Consider the following 24,056-nt stretch of genomic DNA (forward strand, 5'->3'; position numbering starts at 1 on the left):
TATATTAGTTGCTTGTTTGAATGTAGAATTCTGAGTATTTATGGAAAGCAAGACTTTCATTTGTCATAACCAAAAAGAAATTTTCCTAGTAAGTATTTAAGGATCTATCAAAACAATTTTTGAAATGAATTTTATATGATATGCAGCTATAATATTCTTGTGTACATTAATATTTTTGATAGAATACATTCATATCGGAAATATCCATAATTTTAGTCTCATCTATATTAGGCGACCGATAAATACTATAACTACATTTTTATTTTGTACCGCTTATAAAAATCATTTGCTCTGCTTTCATCGTCATGTTTCATCGAAAATAATATTCTCTGCAATCATTGGTCGGATAATATGTAAGTGGACTATAAAGACTCGAATAAGTTATGCACAATGGTCCCCAATATGAAGCTGCATTACTCAGTGCTATTTCAGATAAAATAAAACCTAAAAATAAAAACAAAAATTATTAAAAATAAAATATTTTTTAACATATAAAATCAGAGCTCACTAAGAATGCCACAGAGGAATAACATTTTAAGATCGTCTACGTAACCAATAAACTAAAAAAAGAACAAAATTGCTGATTAATCTTTGATTTATAAAGCTAAATTGAAATGTAACTTCCGTAATGTCAAAGTGACATTATTTTTAATTCTAACTTATCAATCTAAACATAGGAATTAGATTGAAATTGAAATTTGACATTTTATATGTTGGTGAATTAATGTTGCTTGTGATTTGTTGCTAAAGAATTTAAAAAATTTTAATTAATTTATGTTAAAGGATTTTAAATTTTCCTAAATGTATGCAATATTTTAATTATATAAAAGGAATATGTACATGGATTTTAAAAATGGAATATTTTGAAAATTTGGATTTGCCATTAAAATCACATTATCTTAAGTGAAATGTAGATTACACGGCATATACAAAACAGTAACAGTATTAATAGATTTGTTATACGAAATAGATGCGGCTTTTTCTCTTACTTATATTTTCGCTACTAGGACGAAAAACTTTTATCTTTAATATTAAAAACACATAATACTTGCTCCATTGCGATAATTCCTCTAATAAGTAAAATTTTATTTAAAAAAGAAACAGCAAATTTGCAAATGTCACAGTGGCTGCTCAAGTATGTTCTATAGAATTTTATCAGCAAATGTATATTGTATAGACTTTCATTTTGCTGCTACCAGTCTACCAAGTGTTAACTTTCATACTAAAAGACCAGATGGCAATACCATAAAATAACCGTGTAGAACTTTTCTTTATGAATTTGAGCACATCCAAAAAGAAATAAATATTTTGTTGAGAAAATAAAAAAAAAAAATGTTTAGCCCTTAGAATGGTTTACAGTCCATTATATTGGTTTTCCTACATAAATTAAAAAAGTAGATATTCAAAGAAGAATTCTGTTTATAAAACCCTTTACCTATTAATTTGGATCTAATTTTTTTATACTATACCATCTTCAATTTTATTTCAATGCAATTAAACCTTTCATGATAATTAAATTGTTTTATATTCACCCTAATAAATCTAAATGAAATCTAATATCATTTATCTTAGAAACTAATGTGTGTAGAATTTTTACTGATCAGAAAATTATAATCCTTTTTATTTTCTTAAAAATATCTTAAAATATTATGCACATAAATTCTGTTTTCCAAATAAAATTTAATTATAAACTCTTAATAAATTTTAAATCGAATGGAATACATTGTGAGACTGTTAAATTAAATAGCAACTAATATATCTATTTGTTATTTATGTTCCCTATTACAGCAAAATAGATCTAGCCACTTTACTGTTATAAAACTTTATTTTTAATTCTAAGAGTTTTAAGAAATTGTTTTTTGGAGAAATTCCGCATATATGAATGGATTACTCAATTTTAATAAACTAATAAATCGGGAATATTTTCAAAAAATGTCCAAATTATTTGAAACTTTTAGACCATAATTTTTTGCTTTTTATATTCACACCATTAATATTTTTGTCAAAACGTTTATTATTCGTCAATATTATTTTTGCAATTACTTTCACTCAGAAAAATTAAAAATTTCGTTATGGTAAAACTTGGCTTACTCAAAGAAACGCTTGCTTATTGTCGAATAGATCAAAAAACCGAATATTCAGAAAAATGTCGGAGTTCCGTTGTCAATTTACTCGAAACAGCTATAACAGAACTTCATTTTGAACATTGAATAATGATTTGGGTTGCCAGTTGAGTTAAAATTTTGTAATTACAACAATAGTTCAACTTACTTCGAATTAAGTTATAATTACAGACAAATTATTAGAGAAATCAGCGACATCTTCTTTTACGATAATTTTCCATAATTTATAAAAAAAATTAATTTTTTTCTTCCCCCATTTGGCAAATTTTATTTTATAGTTTTATCACGGATACCAAAAATATTTAAATAACAAATTCTGATTATACTTTTCTTATTCTCTATAGAAAATAATAGAAAAAAGAATTAGATATTGAAATTTAAAGAAAAACAAATTTATAATTATTTATTCAAGTGAATTAAAAATTGTTTCCAAAGAGTTTTTGTATGACCTTACAATTTTTTCGTTAAATATTTATTATAAATTTTTTTTTTTTGAAATGAAAATAACATTTGTTACCGATTGGATAACGAAAATAGATAAAACAGGTTCAATTATAAATTCACCTAACACCGTATTCATTTTATATCGTATTTAAATTTAATATCGTTTGTAAATAAAAAGTGTAAATATGTTCTGAAAATATGTAGGGGGGGGGGGGGGGGGGGGTGGCTTGAAATCATTGAACCGAGAGTATCGCAGAGACAGGTCTCAAGTTTTTCAAGAATTTTAGAGCTTTTTAAAATTTTTCAATATTTTTCCATATTAATCTTTTAGAACTAGCACAGTTGGTAGAAATTATTGTGTCAGAACAATATTGTGCGACATGTTCCTGTCAGAACAGGCGCAACTATTATAGTGAATAGTCAACCATATTTCATTTATATTAACTTTTAACTAATCGATCTCTATATAGAAAAACAGAAAATTTATGTTTATACAACAATACAAAATGGTGTCGCCGCAAAATATATTTTTATCAGATTTGTCAATTCTCGAACTTTAGTACGTAAATAAGAGAAAAATTATGAATTTTTTATTGATAAATGAAAAATAATTATTTACTTAATATATGAAACACCTGGAGAATCGACAATATTATTTTAGACCTAAAAATTTGAGAAAGAAAAAATTCAGGAAAATTTTTAATTTTTTAATTCATTTTTTTTTCGGAAAATTTAATAATTTTTTAAAGATGGTAAATTTATTATTGACAGTATCTGTCTATATTTAAAAAATATTGTTATATTTTTAATTTACTCAAAGTTCTACAAAATAATAGTAAATATTATTAAAATAATTTAATATTAAAATTTAAAAATTTTATAATGATTCGATCTTGTACCACCAGTTTCATTATGGAATCCATGTACATTCCTACATACGGAATGTATGTAGATTATGGAATCCATGTAAATGTTTTAGTTGAAGGATTCATAGCGGTCGTTATTGCTCTAGATTCTGTAGTAATTGGATGACTATCATAATATACTTCTAAAGGTTTACTTAAAGTTAATCCAATAAAACACAATAAAACTGGAATAAATAAAGCAACGCTTTCATTTAAATTTAATTATTAATATTTACTTACGTGAAATAATTAAAATTTCTATTTTCATTTTGAAAAGTATTATTCGTTTCCTATAAGGCAACTGTAATATTCCAAAGAGTTAAAGCGTTTGCACTGTAATTGATTCATGTTTTCGGATGTATTTTCATTTTATAGGAAATTTCTAGGACAATAATTCTGAAAAATTTTACATAACATTGTAATATTAAAAATTCAAATGAACTACAATATTAAAAGTACTTGAAGTTGCAATATCAATAGAGGAAATTGAATTTCAGGGTTTATACCTGTTGTTTTACCGGTTTATAGCTAAAAAATATCGTAAATCATAATTAGAATAAAACAGTTGTAATAAAAATTATTTGCGTAGAATTAAAATTTTAAGGCTAATTAGATAAATGAAGAAGTAATAAAATGTTTCAGTCGATCTTAACCGACTGAACTATATTCTACATTTAATAGCCACCCGAACACATCATTAAACAAAAGTTTCTAGGATGATTTCTGAAACATGACTGCCAAATTCACGTAGTTAATTTTATTATTTTTTCAAAAATTAGCTTTCAGAGTTATTATAACTGTTAATCGAAACTGTTGCTCGAGTTGGTCTAATAGCTTTAGCAGCCGTCTTTGGCAAAAAAAGTATATTTACAGAAAGTTTGGCGGTGTTCGCTGTTTTGAGTTACCGTAGAATTTGCCAATGAGCAAGGATATGTATATGTGCTCAATTTGTACAGCAAATGACATATTTTAAGGTCATTCATTCTTAGGACTTTGTGACCCCGTGGAGGATTTCACAGCTTGATGTAACTACTATACGGTGGTTTGTCAGGAGCCAACATATGGAACTAATATAGATGGGAATGAAAATCACAAAAGATCCTACGGATCGACGTGAGAATGAAATTTCGTTCTTTTCAATTTCCAAAAAGTGCCATTTAGAAACTCACATAAGGGGGAGAGGAGGTATAAGAGGAAAATATATACGCAATGGCGACTTGGCAAAGCGAACCGAGTATAAGTTTCCCTAATTTATTTATTTGAAATCCAGATTATGGCCTCGCATTACTCTCAGATTTTTCACAATAGACGAATATTATTTACTCTTAAGGATCATTTCATTTAGGATATAAGTAGATTATAATACTTAAAAGTATACGAGTATGAACGATTCTTGCTAAAAAATTAAAAATCTAACATTTAATTTGATTTTTTTTACCGGTATGTGCTGTAGTGACAATGATTACATACATATTTGATATTTTTTAGAGAGCATCATTTAATTTTGACCCAACCAATCTAATGCACAAATTTCTCAAATACGTTCTTGCTAGAATATAGTAGGCTCTATTAGAGTTTTTATAGTTTCCCTTCATTAATTATGAAGTGAGCTTATGATTTCAAAACATTTTTCATCATGTTCATTCGAAAAATTAATGCAGCCCAATTTATTTATTAACAATTTCGAATTATTATTTTGAGTGCTTTAAGAATTAAGTATTTTTATTTCAGTGCGTTCAAATAATAGAAATATGAAAATTTGTCCATTTCTTTTTGACAAGGTCAAATTAATTTTTTTGTTAGGTAATATTGAACATTTTAATATTTATTCAAGTGATTAAGAAATTCCTTTAAAATTTTGATTAAATAAAATAAAAATAAGATAAAAAATTTTAATTTGAAACAAGAAAAGGTAGAGTTGACCGTGTCAACCCTGTGATACCCGTATCAATAAATAATTTTAAGTGCTTTGTGTTAATTGCTACACCGTTTCATACCTACTCCTGTTTTTTTAATCGTTCTTGCAATATTTTAGCAGTTCTATTCTATTTTTTCCATAATACAGTCAAATGACTTTTGCAGTTTTATGGCAAATACAACAACAAGTCAAGAAATTTCAACTAGTTTTATTAAATATAAATAATCCTAATAACATATTTGTTTGAACGAAATTTCAATACGATTTTATAATTTCTGAAATCTAGTCAAAGAACAGTTAAAGGTGCATGTCAGCTTGACCATTTACCATAGTTGCTTTTGTAAAATTTAAGTGTCATACACAATTCTACAATCATACACTTCGACAATTTCTAAGTTATAGTTACGATGATCAAAAACATACACTTGAGTCTATATCTCAGAGCGTTATTTCTTAGCGTTACAAACGGCTAAACAAATTTATTATACCCTTCGAAGATACATTAGCATGGTTATTAAAAATGTACCATTCTGATGTTATAACAAATGTGAGTGATAAATTACCTTAAAGTTAATTATTTTAAGAATTTATTAATTTCCGTTATAATTCGGAAAATATTTCGGGATTTCTAACAAAAAATTGGTTCACAAGCGTAAAGCAGTGAAATTTTGAAATAAGAATTTTAAATTATTTATTTTTATATTTGTTTCTTTTTTCAATTTAGCAACTTAATATAATTTCGATATTTAGAGAAAGGTGTAAAATTTATAATAATTTAAGTGTAGTCGAATAGCTAATAATGATTTGCGACGTATACTATTTTTCTAAAAAATAAAAATGTCAAGTATTATGGGTAGTCCTCTTCTCTTTGATGACTCTTCCCGAAATCTCATTGAAATGATCGTTGATGATTATTGAAGATTCGTTAACGCTGCAAATCTATCTAGCCTCTATTTATCATAGCAAAACCGTCATAATTTGATGCGGGAGAAAAAGGATAGTTAAGAATTAGTAAAGGTATAGGGTTTATTAATATTAAGGAGACAAAAGATTCTCGGACTAAGTTTTACAGAAAAACAAAAATTAGCAAAAAAAAAAGGTTTGAGCTACAATACCACTATTATATCTAATATTCACACATAATTAAAATTCCTAGAAAATATACAGACCTCAATTCACGGATCAAAATAACTTGAATTGGAAATGACGGTATGCAACATCCTAGGCAACGGCTTATTTCTCCTATAACCCGTACTGTGATAATCAACATTTAAAAACTCTACAGACCTAAAGTTGCCCAAAACCGAGAACCGGGATCGAGACACTTAAAAGTAAATTAGCCTATCTTCATACCAATTAACATTAGTCTTCATACAATGCCAACCTGATCGGACCAGCGGCAATGCGAAACGGAAAAATAAGCCTAACCTATAAACAAAGATGCTATTCAACGTAGAGATCAACAAAAACACTTCATAATGAAATTTAATTTAAAATTAGCTGTATCTATAAAAAATTCAAGCTTCTGTTGAGCATGACCCCAAGATCATTCATAAAATTAATCCGCCTTTCAAGAAACCTTCCATTCAAGCGGTATTTAGTTGTAGAAGAACCGCTTTTACGAGAGAAACTTATTAATTTATGAAAAGTTTTATACAGACAGACAGCATCAAAACACATCTTTTTCAAATTGTTTTTGATGAAATAATTAATTAATATAATTTTTTAAGTAAAGTATGCTCCTATTTTTGTACATATATATAATTAAATTTTATAATAATAGTGGATGGACGCTTAAATGTTTTAAACCAGAAATTTGTTTTACAGCAATATTACACTTGCATAAACCAGAACTTCAATCCAATATCTCCAATATCTTGCAGGAATTGTGCTTTCATGATTTTTGCGATATTAATTGACATCACATAATTGACATCAATTATTTTGCTAATATAAAATGGCTATGAATTGATAATGTACCCAATTTATTTCCTCATTTATGAACACTTAAAAAAACATCTGAGATAATGAATATTTTTTTAAATAATAAATAATAATATTTAAACAATTTGAATAATTTTTGCATCAATATTTGCATGATTTTTATGTGTGTGTTTATAAAAATACATAAAAATCATTAGACTTTAGGTTTAACAATATACATATGTACATATATGTGTGTATGTGCTTATTAATATATAAATATTTATTTTTTATTTATTTAGACGTAGTATAAATTTAGTACATTTTTTTAACTCACACAAATCCAATAACAGATAATTTGAATTATATAAAAGAGCTGAATATCTATTAGCAATGTACAGGTATGTACAAGTATAACATGTACAGGTGTATTAAATGAATAAATAAAATATAATGGTAGTATATTTTAAATGTATAAAATGCACTTTGATAATTTGGAACCTGAGCTCTATTAAATAAAGTATACCTTACGCAAAAGGTTTTTTTAAACGATTTTCGACAAAAAATTAGTTTCACTCTGCCCGTTAGTCCATCCGCCCATGGACATTTTTACAAAACTTTTACAGTCTTGAAAATAGAAAGCTCAAAATTTTCATATATACATAGATCTTTACTAGAAGCTTATTTCCATAGAAGAAAATTTTTATTTACCTGCGCTTCCCCCTATAAAAGTTATAGCACTCATTAGAAAAGTTATAGCCCGGTTGCCGTTAAAATGGTGCGTTATCTAAATTCCGTTTTTTTTTTTCAAATTTTTGATATCGTATTTTTTCTAGATCCAAGTTTTTTTCGACACTAATAAAATGTTCATTTCGTTAGATGAAAATTTTTTTATCAAGCTAACCGAAAATGCCGTGTCAACAAAAAAGAAGTACCAAACGGGAATCAGAATGTTAACCAAATATCTTAGGGCTAACTCCTAGAGATGTGCCAGAACAGAACAGACGGCTTAACAACGCTCTATTTGGGATATTATTCGCGTGAAAGCATTCAATATCCTGCAATCCAACGCACTAAACATATCAATCAAACAACTTAACCCAAAATCATAACAAAATTATTACATAATATAAAATATTAAGAGTAATTGAGAGTCCTTACATTATTTTGCAAACAAAAAAACGTGAATTAATATTTATTTAGCTTACTTCATCCTTATTTACATTACCCCTTTCCACGTTTTATGAATTAACAATAAACATGCTAAAAAAACAACATCATTATTATTGTGTTTTCACATTTCTAAATTATACGAGTAATAAGTTGTATAACAAAAAAATTTTTACTTTTATAAAAAATTTTTAACAGTTTAAAAATTCTATTTTATTTTAAATACAATAAGAAATTTACTTTTAATATTATAAGGGCATTAAATAATTATTAACTCCTTTATAATACCTGATTTAAATTATTATATAGATTCGTTGAATAATTTCACCGAACTTATAATGAATTGCATGGCCTCACAAAATCTAAGATGACATGCTTTTTAAATGGGAAAATTATTAGTTTCAAGCTTTTGAATAACATTATGATTTCGATATTTGGCTTATGGGAATATGATCAGAAAATTAACTACGAATTTAATTGAAATCGATCGATTTCTAATTGTCGATAATGTCAACAATCCACAATTAAATTATTTTACATGAAATTACAAAATTTACTTAAGATCACAAATGATTTTCGTTAAGCATTCTATAGCGATTTATTTTAACAAGAATTGTATTGAGCAGGTTTAGTTAAATATATAAATGTAATTATACAAACAATAAGGTTTATTTTTATTGAAAATTTCCGCCATTATTATTTATTTAACGCAAATATTTAACGCGTGTTGCCTCTTTAGTCCCTTAAATGTTAGATAATATTTTTTTAAAAATTTAATTTGACTATAAAAAGGCTTGTTAACGTAAAATAAAAATTTAGAATTGTATTGGCTTGGTTAAAACGTGTATTAATTTTAAATACTAAAAAAAAAAAAATTTTAAAATGAAGTTTTTGCTTTGCATTGTTTGTAAGCAACAGATAAAATATTTGTTTATAACATTTATAATTATAATAATATATTTTTTAGTTCTAGCCATACTTGGGAACGTAATGTTTACGGCATCGGGACAATCCACAGGTTATGATATGTTCTACACTAATTGGTACTATCCATATGGTAGTACCCCTTCTTATACTGGCTACAACCCATTCTACACAAACTATTATGATCCATACGCTGAGTAAATGAATTTTTTGATTCAATAGCAAAATGGTGTATATAGAATGAAGAAGCAACTGCAATAAACAACTCTTTAAGTTATCATAAAAATTAATAAATTTATGTGTATTATGTATAAGTATTGTAAAACATATTAAGTATAGATATCATAAGTGTGCACTATAGATATTAACAAATTTTTCGGATTTTATATTGTCATATTGATAAAAAATTTTTTAAATAATAAAAAAATATTAAGCAAATTTTCACTTTTATTTAAGTTAAAAAAATTTTGTACATTAAATTAAAGTGTAATACTGCGATATCACACGTTTAGCTTGCATAAATCTATTTCGTTTTTCGACATGACTTTTCTATTCGAAATAGGAGCATGATTTAACTCCCATTGAAATTGATCTCAGTTTAAACATTGATTTAGTTAAAAGGTTCCTTTCTTAAAAATTTGATTTCAATAATATTTATTCTCTATTAAGTATATTATGAGATCATATGACTTTATACTGATTTGACTAATCAAGTAACGTAATATTAATGACAAAATTTTAGCTAAATGGCATTAGAAATGATAAATGAAAACCGCTTAACATTTATTGATACGCAAATCAGTAATTCTGTAGTCGGTAAATAACCCACAATCTGAACCATAGTTATCATCAATTTACTTTATTCGGTATTTATTGCTGAAAAAGTTCTTGTCAATTTACGTTATCCAGAATTTGAATAACAGGGTAACACACGACGATAGTTACCAAAAAAAAATATATGAAACTCAAATGCTTAGTTGATTTTCGATATATTAAATAATATTGAAGTTCAAGTTTTTATGTGAGGTATCAGATCTATAAGTATAGTCTCGAAACTTATCACAACCTAATTAGATATTTGAAAGTTGTAAGTTTCAAAAGATTTCTTTTATGAGAGGGAAATTTATTTACATTTTCTATCGAACGCGTTGCATGCAATAAGAAAGGTTATGGATGACACCGAATTTCGGATGTGGATTTTTCGGCGGGAAAAATATAAATTTGAATTCCTTGAAAAGTTCAACAATTAGTTTCGGTAACAACCAAAGCTCAAATATTAAATTTCAGGAAATTTCATCAATTCGTTCCGTAGATATGGTAAAAAATATAAAATCGGCACTCAGATCAGTTTTCAGAGCCCTGATATTCCCAAAAAATTCACAGGCTCATTATTTTAACGCTCCGAATTTAAATATTAAATTTTAAGGAAATTGATTTTTTATTATACTTTATATGTAAAGTCAATCTCTGGTTCAGTTCCCAAAGCCTGCCATATTACAAAAACTAATCAATCTATTACATAACCGAAATAAACTCCCATATAAAATTCATTCATCAAGATCGGTTCAGCCAAATTTGAAATACACGCGTGCACACCCTAACTGACAGACCAATATTTTTTCTAAAAATAGTTTATTTACGCTTCCCTACCTTAGAGAAATGCGTTTTTACAGAAAACTTATATAAAATTTTGTCCCATCTCATAGCCCTCTCTTACTATTTGCAATGCGATCGATAATAAAACTAAAGCCATGGAGCTGGCTTCTGAATTAGACAAAGTGCGTTGGACTAAAAAAGTGAAATAATTTAAAATTTACTTTTGAGAATCTGGGGAAAAAGTACCTAAAAAATAAAAGAACAGTATTTTAAAACGTTAATAATTTTATATCATGTGAGTAAATAAAGAGACAATTGAATTAGTAGATACAGAACAACACTGCAAAAAATTTTTGGAAAACAATTTTTAACCCTTGCACCACTTTAACTAGCACTTTTGACATCGCAGGTTAAGTTTTATTCTTAACCAATAAAGATTTAATAGTGTTAATACATACAGGTACATAATCTATTAAGAATGTGATTTTATATGAAAAATATTTCGGAGTAGTAGTTCGTTTTGTGCGGTGAAATTTTTGCTCACCGCTTTTAAATGTTTTAAGCATTACGAATGAAGTTCAACTGCGAGTAATTCAGAATGCTTTCAATATACAAGTAATAATTAAAAGTGTCTTTTGTCCCAAAATTTATTATCTTCTGCGCAATTATATGTCTTCTTAAAGATACGGATGGTGGGAGAGATACAATACGGCTTAATAAGTTGAGGGTTAAAACATAAAATCGTTAATATAACAAAAATATTTAAAATTAGGAAAACATTTAAATTTAAATTTTTATATTATTATTAATTTTATGTTTACATAGTGTTATTTGTGTGAAATTAAAAAAGATCTTTCTTATTTATATGCGTGTTTACATATTTTTCGCTACGGCCACGTCAGAAAAAAAACAGTGCGTGATGTGTACAAATAACAATTACTGTTTGTGCTCAATAATATTTTCGTTAGAATAACTGTTATACAATTATTGAATGCATTTTAATACCGTTTTTCTCATATGGTATAAAAGCAGTTGTAGTCTAATTCCACAAAAGAAAAAAAATCTTAGCAATCATGTATTGAAGTCTTCAGAATAAGACAAGTATTATTTAATACTTTAATGTTGTAAGCGGTCAAGGCTCTTTAAGGGTCAAGAGAAAAAGGGATAAAATGCTTTTATTTATGTAGATAATAGTGAATTTACTCCATATTTAAAAATCTGTGTAAAGCTTTTTACTTTGCAAAAATTTTCTTTATTCAGTAAATATATAAGTGGCCTTAGTCAAAACAATGTAACAATTACTTTGTTTGAATTTTGGTTCAAGCTATTTGTTCAATAGACGAAAGTAGATTTACAATTCTAAAAATTGAAATTAAAGAACTATTTTGTATTTCAAATTCTATTTTCATTAGTTTGGAGACTAATAGAGGTCGTACATGCCCAATCACTTAAACTCTTCAAGAAATTAAAAATTGTAATGAACTATTTCATGAAGCAGGAGGGAATGAATAAGGGAGTCACAATCCTCTAATGGTGAGTTGATTACTAACAAATTGTTGTTGCTAAAGATGAAATCAATCATCTTTTAGCTAATTCAGCTTTGGCAATTAAGCAGGTTATAGGTTTAATTCCCTAAATGTCGCAGCGATGGCCAAAAAAAAAAATGAAGTGACAGTTTTTGGATCAAATGATGCTGAAACATTCTCAAAAAGGGGTGTAATGAAGAATTTGCTACAATTGACAGTAAAATTATGTAATCTAAAAATATCTAAATAAAAATATCTAATTTAAATTAGATATAACTATACATCATATAGCAGAGTATATAAAGTACAGACTAATGGTATCTTTGTTACCTTCTTTTGCCGTAATGCCCTCTTATTGGATTTATAATTATGTGGTAGATTCTGATTATGGGATGACCTTGTCTTAAAATTCTGGTCTTAAATTAAATCAAAGGAATTTGTAAATATAATTAAATACAGTTCAAGAGGTGTAAGAAAAAAAGGAGAACTAAAGAGGATGCAATTTATATAACTAATATTCAAGCTCTTTTTTTGGAAAGAAGTCTAGATTCGAATGCTTCAAAAATGATGAGAGACATTAAAATAACTGAATACTTAGTAACTTCAGATTGGATTTGGGAGTAGACAAAATTCTGGCAGTTACACGCTAAGTTGACTGAGAATGTAGAACAGACAATGTTCTATCTCATTATAATTTTATTTTTCCTGATATAAGGGTTAAACTTCAGGTGAACAGGAAAGTTTCAAACGAAGTGTTGATTTAAATTGGAAAGTTTGTCTAAGTTTTCAAAATATGGTTCACATAGAGATATTTTATTATCTTTGAATTGACCAATCTGTAAAAAAATTGCCTCATTTATCAATAACTTCATTTGGTTTTGTTTTAAGCAATAATATTCAAAGCATCTTATATTGTTAAGTAGCCCAACTAGAGTTCTTGTTGAGACTAACATGAATTGATTTCAATAATTATAAAGAGTTTGAATGCAACAGCCAAGTAGGAAAATTTTAAACCATTGTAAAATTATTCCACGAAACCATCCGAAAAATGGTACAAGATTCATAGTCAGAGAAGAGCTAGTTATTGAGGCTCTTGAATTGATTTTTGAAGACTATTTACTTTCATCTTATTAATTTCATTATATTTTTATATGTATAAAAAAATTAGCTTCGAAACAGCTGTGTCTAAAAAATATTTGAAATAACGCAAGTTTAAATAAACTTTTTAATTTTCTAGCAGCTGTGTTTGGCTAGCACAATAAATAAAATTAATATAATATAAATTTATTTTTAATTTAATTTTTCACTATAAAAAGGGCTGGCAAAACAGATGATAGATTAGAATCGTGTTAGCTGTTCTAGAGTGCTGGCTCGTTTTGTAAAATTGGCAATATCAAATTAATAAATATGAAGATTCTGTTTTCTGTCGTTCGTAAGTTGTTATTTGTTTTAATATTTATTATTAAAGAGGAAAAATATCAAAAGCAAATTATTTAACATATTAAAATTTTAGTGCTGTCCTTGCTGGGCGCTGCATTAAGCAAAGCTCAAACTACCTCCTACAGCGGATGGCCATCCTATTATGGAAGTTATTATAGCGGCCCATATTCAGGCTATTCAGGTTATTCTGGCTATTCAGGCTATGGCGGTCCATATTCAGGCTATTCAGGTTATTCTGGCTATTCAGGCTATGGCAGTCCATATTCAGGTTATTCTGGCTATTCAGGCTATAGCAGTCCATATTCAGGTTATTCTGGCTATTCAGGCTATAGCAGTCCATATTCAGGCTATTCAGGTTATTCTGGCTATTCAGGCTATAGCAGTCCATATTCAGGCTATTCAGGCTATTATACCGGTCCATATTCAGGCTATTCAGCTTATTGTGGCTATTATGGCTATAGTCCATATTCAGGCTACTATAGCGGTCCATATTCAGGCTCTTATAGCGGTTCATATTCAGGGTATTATCCATATTCTGGATACTCAGGTTATGGCAGTGGTTACTACCCAGCTGAATCTTGGTCATATTCCGGATATGGCAGCAGTCCGTATTACTCTGGATATTCAAGCTGGCCTTATTCAAGTTAGTATGGTTATTGTAGTTATCCTAAAAAACTATTTTAACGCGTTACCATTTTCTCTAGGTTATTCATGCGGTACGACAACAGGTTGGCCAAGCTCTTATTATACAGGTTCAAGCTCTTGGCCATATTCAAGTTATAATTCAGGTTCTTCGAGCTCTTGGCCATATACAAGTTATTCATGGCCATCTTCAAGCTCATGGTCATCTTCAAGTTATCCAAGCTATTGGTCATCTTCAAGTTCATGGCCGTATTCAAGTTCCTCAAGTTATTCTAACTATTGGCCATCAAGTTCCAGCAGTTACTCATGCGGTACGACAACAGGTTGGCCAAGCTCCTATTATTCATCTTCTTCAAGCTCAGAAGAATCAAGTGAAGAATCCTCATTCTGGAACAATCCTTTCTTGAACATTGAATTGCCTTTCTTAAATGCGCCACCACCACCTTCCAATAATAGACCTGGACCACCTGGAGCAGGAGGACCACCTGGAGCAGGAGGACCACCAGGAGCAGGAGGACCACCTGCACATGGCCGACCATGGTAAATGTAGTAAAGGTGATTTGATGTCTAGAAGGAAATAATGCTAGTACAGCAATCAATAAAACAGATTAAACAAATAAAATATAAGTAATTATTTTCCTTGAGAATTATTTCTAATAGTTTTGAACAGTCTTAATTTTAAGTTACGAGATGGATAACTAGGTCTTAGCCCTTAAATAAAGTCCACTTTAATTATATGATTGATTAGTTCAATGACAATTAAGTGTTCACTTATTTGCACATAGCCAAATTTTTAGCTTATTTTGTGTTTTATTATAGATGAGCAAGAGTGAAATAAGAAATTAGTAAATGAATACTTCAACTATAGATATGATTATTACTTTTGTTTCGTTTGATACAATGTGTACGATGGGCTTCTAATTTTTGTTGTTACACTTGGTGGTATGTAGATAAATTATAAGATTAATTATTCATTTGTCGTATTATCTTATTCAGACTGTAGAAGCATAATATGTTATACTTTTCGATTAAAACTTGTATTCTCCTTCGATAATTAAAACAATGGATTACAATTTATCGAAAACTATTATGGATTTAAATTTTTTTTAATTTTTTGAAGTGTCATTCAAAATTTCCTTTGATTTGAGGAAAAGATCCCAAAAGTAAACTATTCACAATAGTTTTGAAAAACTAGTTCTTTCCATATAAAATTTGTAGTTATTCGAGAGTAGCATGTTATTAGTTGTAGTTGTAGGATGTTATTGTTGTAAATTTAGTTCTTCAATTTTCATGACAAAAAAATATTTTTCGAACTAGATGGTTCGAAAAATATTTTTCGAACTAGGTGGTAATCAGTTGCTTAAATTTTTTTCAAAAATTTTTAAAAGTTTACAATTTTAAAAAAATATCTTCTGAAAATTAAAATTTTAGGACGCCGTAATGTGGGATGAAACTGAAGTGGGAAAACATTTTTTTTTTATAAAAAAAAACTATAATGTCAATAATTAACAATTTTAAAGAGAAGTGATGGTAAAAATAGAAAAAAATTCTTTTAGTATCTCGTGGTATCTACAAGACTTCGATTAAAAAAATTCTCAAAATTTAGGGTGTTTTCAGTATTTTGAAATTCCTATAAATGATTCCTAAATCTTTTGGAAAAAGAGCAACGGATAACTTAATATTGCAAATACTTTTAATTTATATTTAAAAATGAAGTTGTGGGTTATTAAAAGAAATAGACGTAAAAAAATGTAATTATATTGCAGCTAATTATTTGTTGATAATTTTGGAGCTTTTGTTTAGCAACTTTTTAATATTTTTCAATTTAGACTTAAGGCAATTCATCGCAACAAGACCCGTTTTCTAATTTTTCAAATTTTCTAAGCGATGGCGAAATGAAAGACAAAAACAAACACTACCTCGCTTTTCTCAAAGCGTCTCTTCGTTTTTTTAACCCCAAAAAATTTGCTTTGGATAACACCATGCTAACTTCGAGTTTTGCTTAGAACATTGTAAAGTTTTAAGAAATTGTCAGAAATGCCCACTGTTTTATATCAGAAGTTTCAAGTCAGGCGTATTACGAAAGATAAAGAAAACTTGTTATTAAAATCCTTTTTGTTATTTGAAAAAAGCTCTTCAAAAGCTTTTGTTAAGTCTTTTCTTACATAACGATTATTACCAACACAAAAACTTTTGTATTCCACCATTTTTCCTGTCATTAAAATATTATACAAAGCTTTTTTTCATATTTTTTTTCATTCTAAATTATTTATTCATTTCTGATATTACCCATTGGACTTACTTGTTAAATGCGTTACTTAATATAAATTTAATTCTTAATTTTCGTCATAAAAAAACCTAGAAAATAAAGTAACAGCAAAACCATATGTATTCTCAAATATGTTTCTAAAATTAACTTATTCCTCCTGAAGTTATGCAAAGATATTTATCTTATATTGTATCAATACACACTAAAAAATGTTGTTTGGTACGTATTTTGGTACATATACCGTTTAAAAATTCATTAATTATTATTTTTCCCAAATTTCAGTGAGGATTTAGTGTTTTCATAAGACTTAGAACCAGTACCACATATTTTTACCAAAATGCAAATGAAATCGTCAATTTTCCATTCCACGTTACAATTTTAATTGTTTTAAAGAAACTGACAGTATAGTTTGTAAGAAGTATAATATATTTAAGCATCAGATGAATTTGATTAAAGTCTTAGAAAATTTTAGTGTATCCAATAAGTTTATTGTATATACGTTTGAATGTGTTATAATATTATAATATATAATAGGGCGCTATACTTGTAGAATAAAACTTAGCTACTACCAATCAATTTAAATTATTGTGCAAGTTTAGATTTACGTTCATTTTTGCAAAGTATACCACTCAAACTATATGAAAAATTTTAACTTGTTATAATATATCTGTTATACTATAAATCAATTATATCATTATGCAAAAATTATGGCATATTACATACATTAATATGATTAGATCTAATATAATTATGAATTTCATTATCGCCTAAAAATATGCAGATATACCAAAAAATAAAGGTAGAAATTCAAATTGAGGTTCACTCGTATAATTATAGACTTTTTCATGTTTGTTATATTTTTCTTGCATAAAACGAGTTTATTGTAGCTTTGATCAAATTATAATTTTAGAAAAAAATTTGAACTCTGGATTTTTAACAAAAATAAAAAAGTTTAAATTTAATAATGTAAGAATAATTTTTAAATTACGGATATGTACACATTCAACTATTAAACAACTCTCTCGTTCTTCAGCCGATCGGTGTAATTTTGCTTTTTGCTCATATTGGTGATCCAGCCTTGTTCCAGGCAAACAAAGTTTTAAAGGTATTGTGTTAATAGTTTACTTACTAATTATTAGTATAAAAAAAAATTAATTTCTTTTTCCATGACATATCATTGCGATCATCAAAATTTATAGGGTACTTCCTGAATTCAGAAAAAAATTGAAGTTTCAAACTTGCAGTTTCAGTAAAGAAACAACAAAAAAAGTTATAAAACTTGCAATATTTACAACAGCTTATTGAAATTGGAAATGAAAATTTATATGACATTTCCGTTATAGGGATCTTCATAATAAATATAGAAATCCTAATAAATAATAACCGTTATCCTAATAAATAATAAGAAAATTTAACTTTAATGCTTGAAAATCTTTACTTCCTCGTCCTCGGACAGTAGCTAAATAATATGATTATCAAAATTGATCTTTATATTTTCGGAATGCCTGCGTTGGATCTAACGAAGATTTTGATGGGCTGTGCAAATACTAACTTCATAATTTAGTTAAAAAAAATTGCCAGAAATCATAATACCTTATATAAAATAATTGGAGGCAATTTTCTCTCCTATTACTGATATTATTATATTCCGGCAAAATTTTCAGAATACCTTGAATTTGCCACAGTTATAGAAAGTTTTAAATTCGTCTCAAATTAACAAATTTTGTTTATGATTAATTTTAACGGCTTCACATAATAGTATTTTTAAAAATGGACAAAATTATGGTAAATATTTTATTATAAATATTTAAAGATTCCACCAGCTGTGTTTAAATAAATACAACGAAAACATTTGGAATGTTTCTTTAAAGGTTATTTTCTATTTTTCACAACAGTTTTGACTATAAAAAGGGTTGATAAACAAGGTAATAGATTAAGTTAGCGCTAATCGTTGAAAAGTATTGATTTCTTTTAAAAATTCCCAAGGAATATTGATTGACATGAAGATCTTATTCTGTGTTGCCCGTAAGCTGTTTTAAAAGATAAAAAAAACAAAAAAAAAATTTAACGTGTTACATTTTCAGTTCTATCTTTACTTGGTCCTGTACTAAGTAAAGCAAAACCACAATATTCTTGGTATTCATCAAGTTCGCCTAGCAACAGCCCTTACAGCAGCTATTACAGTTATTGGCCATATTCAAGCTACTCAAGCTATAACCCGTATGGTAGTTACTCCAGTTACAGCCCTTACAACAGCTATTCTAGTTATTGGCCATATTCAAGTTATTCCAGCTCTTGGCCATATTCAAGTTATTCCAGCTACTGGCCATATTCAAGTTATTCCAGCTATTCGCCATATTCAGAATATTCAAGTTATAGTGGTCCATATTCTAGTTACTACAGTTATTGGCCTTATTCAGGATACTCAAGTTACAGTTGGCCATATTCTAGTTATTCAAGTTACAGTCCGTATAGCAGCTATTGGCCGTATTCAGGTTATTCTAGCTATTGGCCATATTCTGGCTCTTCAAGTTACAGTCCTTATAGTAGCTATTACAGCTCTTGGCCATATTCAAGTTACTCCAGTTATTGGCCATATTCAAGCTATTCAAGTTACAGCCCGTATAGCAATTACTACAGTTACAGCCCTTACAGCAGCTACTACAGTTATAGCCCTTATAGCAACTACTACAGTTATAGCCCTTATAGCAGCTATTCTAGTTATTCGCCATATTCAAGCTACTCTAGTTACGGCTGGCCATCTTCTAGCTCATCAAGTTACAGCCCATATGGTTATTGGAAAAAATAAAGAAATTTTTTCGAATGTTAAGATCATAATAAAAATAAACGATATCAGCAATTTAGTTATTTATTTTTCCCTTTACTTTATACTAGGAGTTTCCGAAAATACTTTTTGTACGCATTATTCGCCTTACATTTTTACATTGATTTTTACATAACATAGCTTTATTATAATATTTGCTATAATTTGCTATATCAACAAAGAAATTTAATCTCGTGTAGGTCATCATAATGAGACGGAGGAAAAATGTAATATTCTTTTTCACGATATAATAATCGTAATGTCACTTTATCCACTTTAATTCTTGGTAAAAAGGCCGAATTTCTCTGATACAAATACATATGAATTCCAAACTAAAGAATATACAACAATGAATAGAGGAACAAAACCACTAGAAATTTATTTGTTCTATTATTAATTTTACCATCTACAGTTTCAGAAGTTTTATATAAAAATTTTGTATAAAACTTTTGTATAAACTCGAATACATTAGTTTTTATTTAATTATTTGATTGCGTAAAATATTGTTAAAGAAAAAAAAAATATATTTATAATTATTTATTATTCATTACGTCAATATTTTTAAATTTTAAATAAATACAACAATAAATCGAAAAACAGTGAGGTAAGAAAATTCTGAATTACTGTAATTTTGCAAATAAAAGTAGTACAAATAATTAGGAAAAGGGAGTTTGAAAAGTTTCTTGTAGCTATGACATTTGACCGAATATGACCGAATACATGTTATTGTTATTTAGAAAAAAGAAATTTGAATGAAGGATGAAGTTGGCGGTGGAAGTTTACTTACTTACTTACTAGGCCTTACAGACCATGAAGGTCCTGAGCCTGACTTATCATTTTTTTCTGCGGTCCTGCGCGGCTCTCCTCCAATTGGAGACACGAAACATATTTTGTGTTATGAAAATTTGTACCAAATTAATCAAAGGAATGAATTAAGAAATTATACTTCTCAAGTTTAAAAAGTATGACAGTATGTGCGTATAATTTAATTGCGTTATTCAAATACGTATAGATAAAGTCAATCCGATTTCAAAATATTTAAAAATTAAGAACTATACCTAAATAAATTTGTAAGCCTAGATTTAAATATTAAAAACCTATGTATGTTGGTTTGAATAACGACATATTATGTAGTTCAACTTTTTTGAGAATATTCCGAGACTCAGAAATTGAAAGATAATTAAATAGTTGAGAAATAGCTTACAAATTTGGAGAAAAATATAAAAGTGTTTTAGAACTAGAAAAAAATGTTTTTAAAAACTAAGAACTTATTTGCGAGCTACGCAAATTATTAATTTTTTAAAATAAGAATTCATATTCGGCACAGAATTACTGCCGAAAACTGAAGTCATTAATTTAAAATATTTCAAAAAATTCAATCACCTCGCGAATTAAAAGATTTATGAGGCCACGTTTCTGAAAGAAAGTAAATAGTGAAGTACTAAAGAATTTTTATGAACATTATAAAGGTTTTACTATCTGCTTAATAAAATAAAGTGAGTTTTTCTGGGATTCATCATACTTTGCTCATATTTACACAATTGACACTAATAAATAGGAAATTTCAACTAGCAAAGCAATGGAAAATTTTAAAACCGAAATTTGTTTTCATATTATATGGGCAACAAAACATTTAGATTCTTAAAATATAAAGTTTTTTAATAACAATTAGCACAGTTGTTAAACATAGGAGAACAATTCAAATTCTATCTTTTTTTTTTTTTGGGATTGTGCTTAATTAATTTTTCTTTATAATTCTATACTTAATGTATTCAAAGATATTATGTTTACTTACATTATTTATTAATGTGAATAAGATTGTGTTCTAAATAAAAATTTTGGTTGTGGCACAATTATTTCAAAGTTGTAGTGTGGTGTACAGTGCTTCCAAAAAATTAAAAAAATTTATTATTACACCAAAAAGTTTTCTTACATCCTGACAAACAAAAAAAACACTTCATCATTATTCTGGTATTTAGCATAATAACTTAAAAATGGTTTTAGTGAGTTTCCAATATGTGGAAATTTTAATAAAATTGAAGTATGGAAAACTTTAGGGAAAAGAAGAATAAGTTACCGTATCACCTTTGTGATACTCGTTCGAATAGTGCAAATAAGAGTCATATAAGGTTCGAAAATCTATCTAATACAAATCTATTAAACACGTTCATTTTTTATATAATGAATTTATGAATGCATATGCACTGTTATTCTTATATTTTATGCGGAACTTTACTCGTCCGCATGCAATTTAAACAACTTCTCTTACATTCAATTTAAATAGTTTATTTAATAATTAATATACACGGACGGTCGCATCGACATTGTTTAATCGACTCAAAATTCATAAATCAATACTTGTGCTTATGTCTATTAATACTATGCTTATATCTATTATTGTAAATGCAAAAAAAAATTGGGCTTTGCTTTGTTCCGTACATTTTGCTCAGTAAAATGTATTTCTTAAATAAAGTTGGTTCAAACCAATGCTTTGTATTGTAGCCCTCTTCCTTCAACAAGTGAAAATACTAATAATTAATAGTAGAAACAATGAGCAGTTTAAGATTAACGAAACGCCAATCGAAGATGTCACGAGGTTCAACTACCTTGGTAGTATAATTACTACAGATGGGGGAGCTGAAGAAGACATAAATAATAGAATTAGATTGGGTAGAACAGCGTTTGGTAGAATATGGGCAATATGGAGGTCGCCACACTTGGCCAGAGGCACCAAAATTAGAATATTCAACTCCTGCGTCAAGTCAGTTCTACTATACGGCAGCGAAACCTGGCACGCAAACCTCAAAAATATAAACAAAGTGCAAGTGTTCATCAACAGGTGCCTAAGAATAATATGCAGGATCTTCTGGCCAAGAAGAATTAGTAACAACGACTTGTGGACACTAACCGGCGAGGAACCAATAGGTCTTCAAATAAGAAGAAGAAAATGGCGATGGATAGGCCATACCTTGCGGAGACCAACTGAAGCAATCGCTCGACAGGCACTTGAGTGGAATCCACAGGGTAAGCGTAAAGTGGGAAGACCTCGAACAACCTGGCGACGAACTGTGGAGAAAGAAGCTACGGCTAGTGGAAAAATCTGGGCACAAATAAAGATCCTAGCGAATAATAGAGTAAGATGGAGAGGTTATGTGGAAGCCCTATGCTCCCAAGGGGAGTGAAAACAGGAGAAAAAAAAAACAATCTGGGGTTTAGGAAAAAAACGACATCAAAAATTAAAAAAAAAAAGATTTTAGATAACGGTAAATTGTAGCGGACATTTTCTTTTTCTAAAGTTCAAATATAGCATGCCACGGGAAAATAAACCAGCGACTTGATTTCTGCGTTTGCAAAATTTGAAAAATGCTTATGGATCCACTGCACTAAATAGTTAAAAAATAGCATTTTTGGAGTTTTAGCGGAGTAACTTTAATTTTAACTTTTAGGGGGGAGAAGTAAAAAGTTTGTTCTACGGAAATAAGTTTTTAATAAAGATCTATGTACATAGCTAATTTCAGCTTTCTATCTTCAGTGGTGTAATAAAATTAAGTTAGTTTTTCAGTAATCTACAGTTTGTCAAAAATTTATTGCAATAAATAAATCTCAAATAAAGGTGCCCGCACTTTTGTATTCAATCAGAAGAGCGTCCAATATTGTTGAAAAAATTTGCTTTTTTCGAAATTAAAATTTTGTGTAAATCATACCGATCGGAGAAATTTTCCCTATGGTAATAAAAATTTAACTATACTTCAATAATATTCGTATATTAAGTATAATCAAAGCTAGCTGCATTCTAAAAATTATCTCAGACCCTAATTTAAATTATTTTCCCTTGTCAAATTTTGACTTCGTTAATTTTCAAATGCAATTTTTTTATAAAATAGAAAACAAGCCAAATTTTCTTTTTTGCTATACACAAAACAAAATGTTAGCGCTATTTTGAAAAAAAAAGATTGCGCCACAAATTATGTTTTAAAAGAATGTGTAAACATATTTATCTTAATTCAAGCTGTGCAAATCATAACTAGATTTGAAATTTTATTTGAAAGAATTTCGTTGATGACCAAAAGTCTTTAAAAGTATAATTAAATATTTCGCAGCCATAAGTCAAAAATTTTCATTCTCTATTTTGCGTTTGAATAAACTTTCCAATTTCACCTGTGTACATTCTTCTGAAACTTAGTTATTAAATATAGACTAAGTTATTTTTAAATATTTACTTTTGTATTAATAAAGTGAAATTATTTTTAAACTAAACTGCGCATTATATTTATACTTTTACTTATATGAAATAATTTTATTTGGGATACAAGTATAATTAATTATTATGTATGTATATTTGGGATAGAGCT

The 24,056-nt window shown here is 28.0% G+C and overlaps 1 protein-coding gene across 1 annotated transcript; it reads left to right on the plus strand.

Annotated features, from left to right (window-relative positions):
• The first annotated feature begins 10,153 nt into the window (after positions 1 to 10,153).
• On the plus strand, positions 10,154 to 19,689 carry LOC129613916 (prisilkin-39-like). Its single transcript, XM_055528251.1, has 6 exons — positions 10,154 to 10,223; positions 14,043 to 14,612; positions 14,674 to 15,151; positions 18,792 to 18,805; positions 18,867 to 18,905; positions 18,965 to 19,689. Exons 1-6 carry the CDS (start codon positions 10,154 to 10,156, stop codon positions 19,687 to 19,689), a joined length of 1,896 nt encoding a protein of 631 aa, XP_055384226.1.
• Positions 19,690 to 24,056: the final 4,367 nt, after the last annotated feature.

This window comes from Condylostylus longicornis, unplaced genomic scaffold, assembly GCF_029603195.1.
Source record: "Condylostylus longicornis isolate FDR11 unplaced genomic scaffold, ASM2960319v2 ptg000097l, whole genome shotgun sequence".
NCBI classification, from domain to species: domain Eukaryota; kingdom Metazoa; phylum Arthropoda; class Insecta; order Diptera; family Dolichopodidae; genus Condylostylus; species Condylostylus longicornis.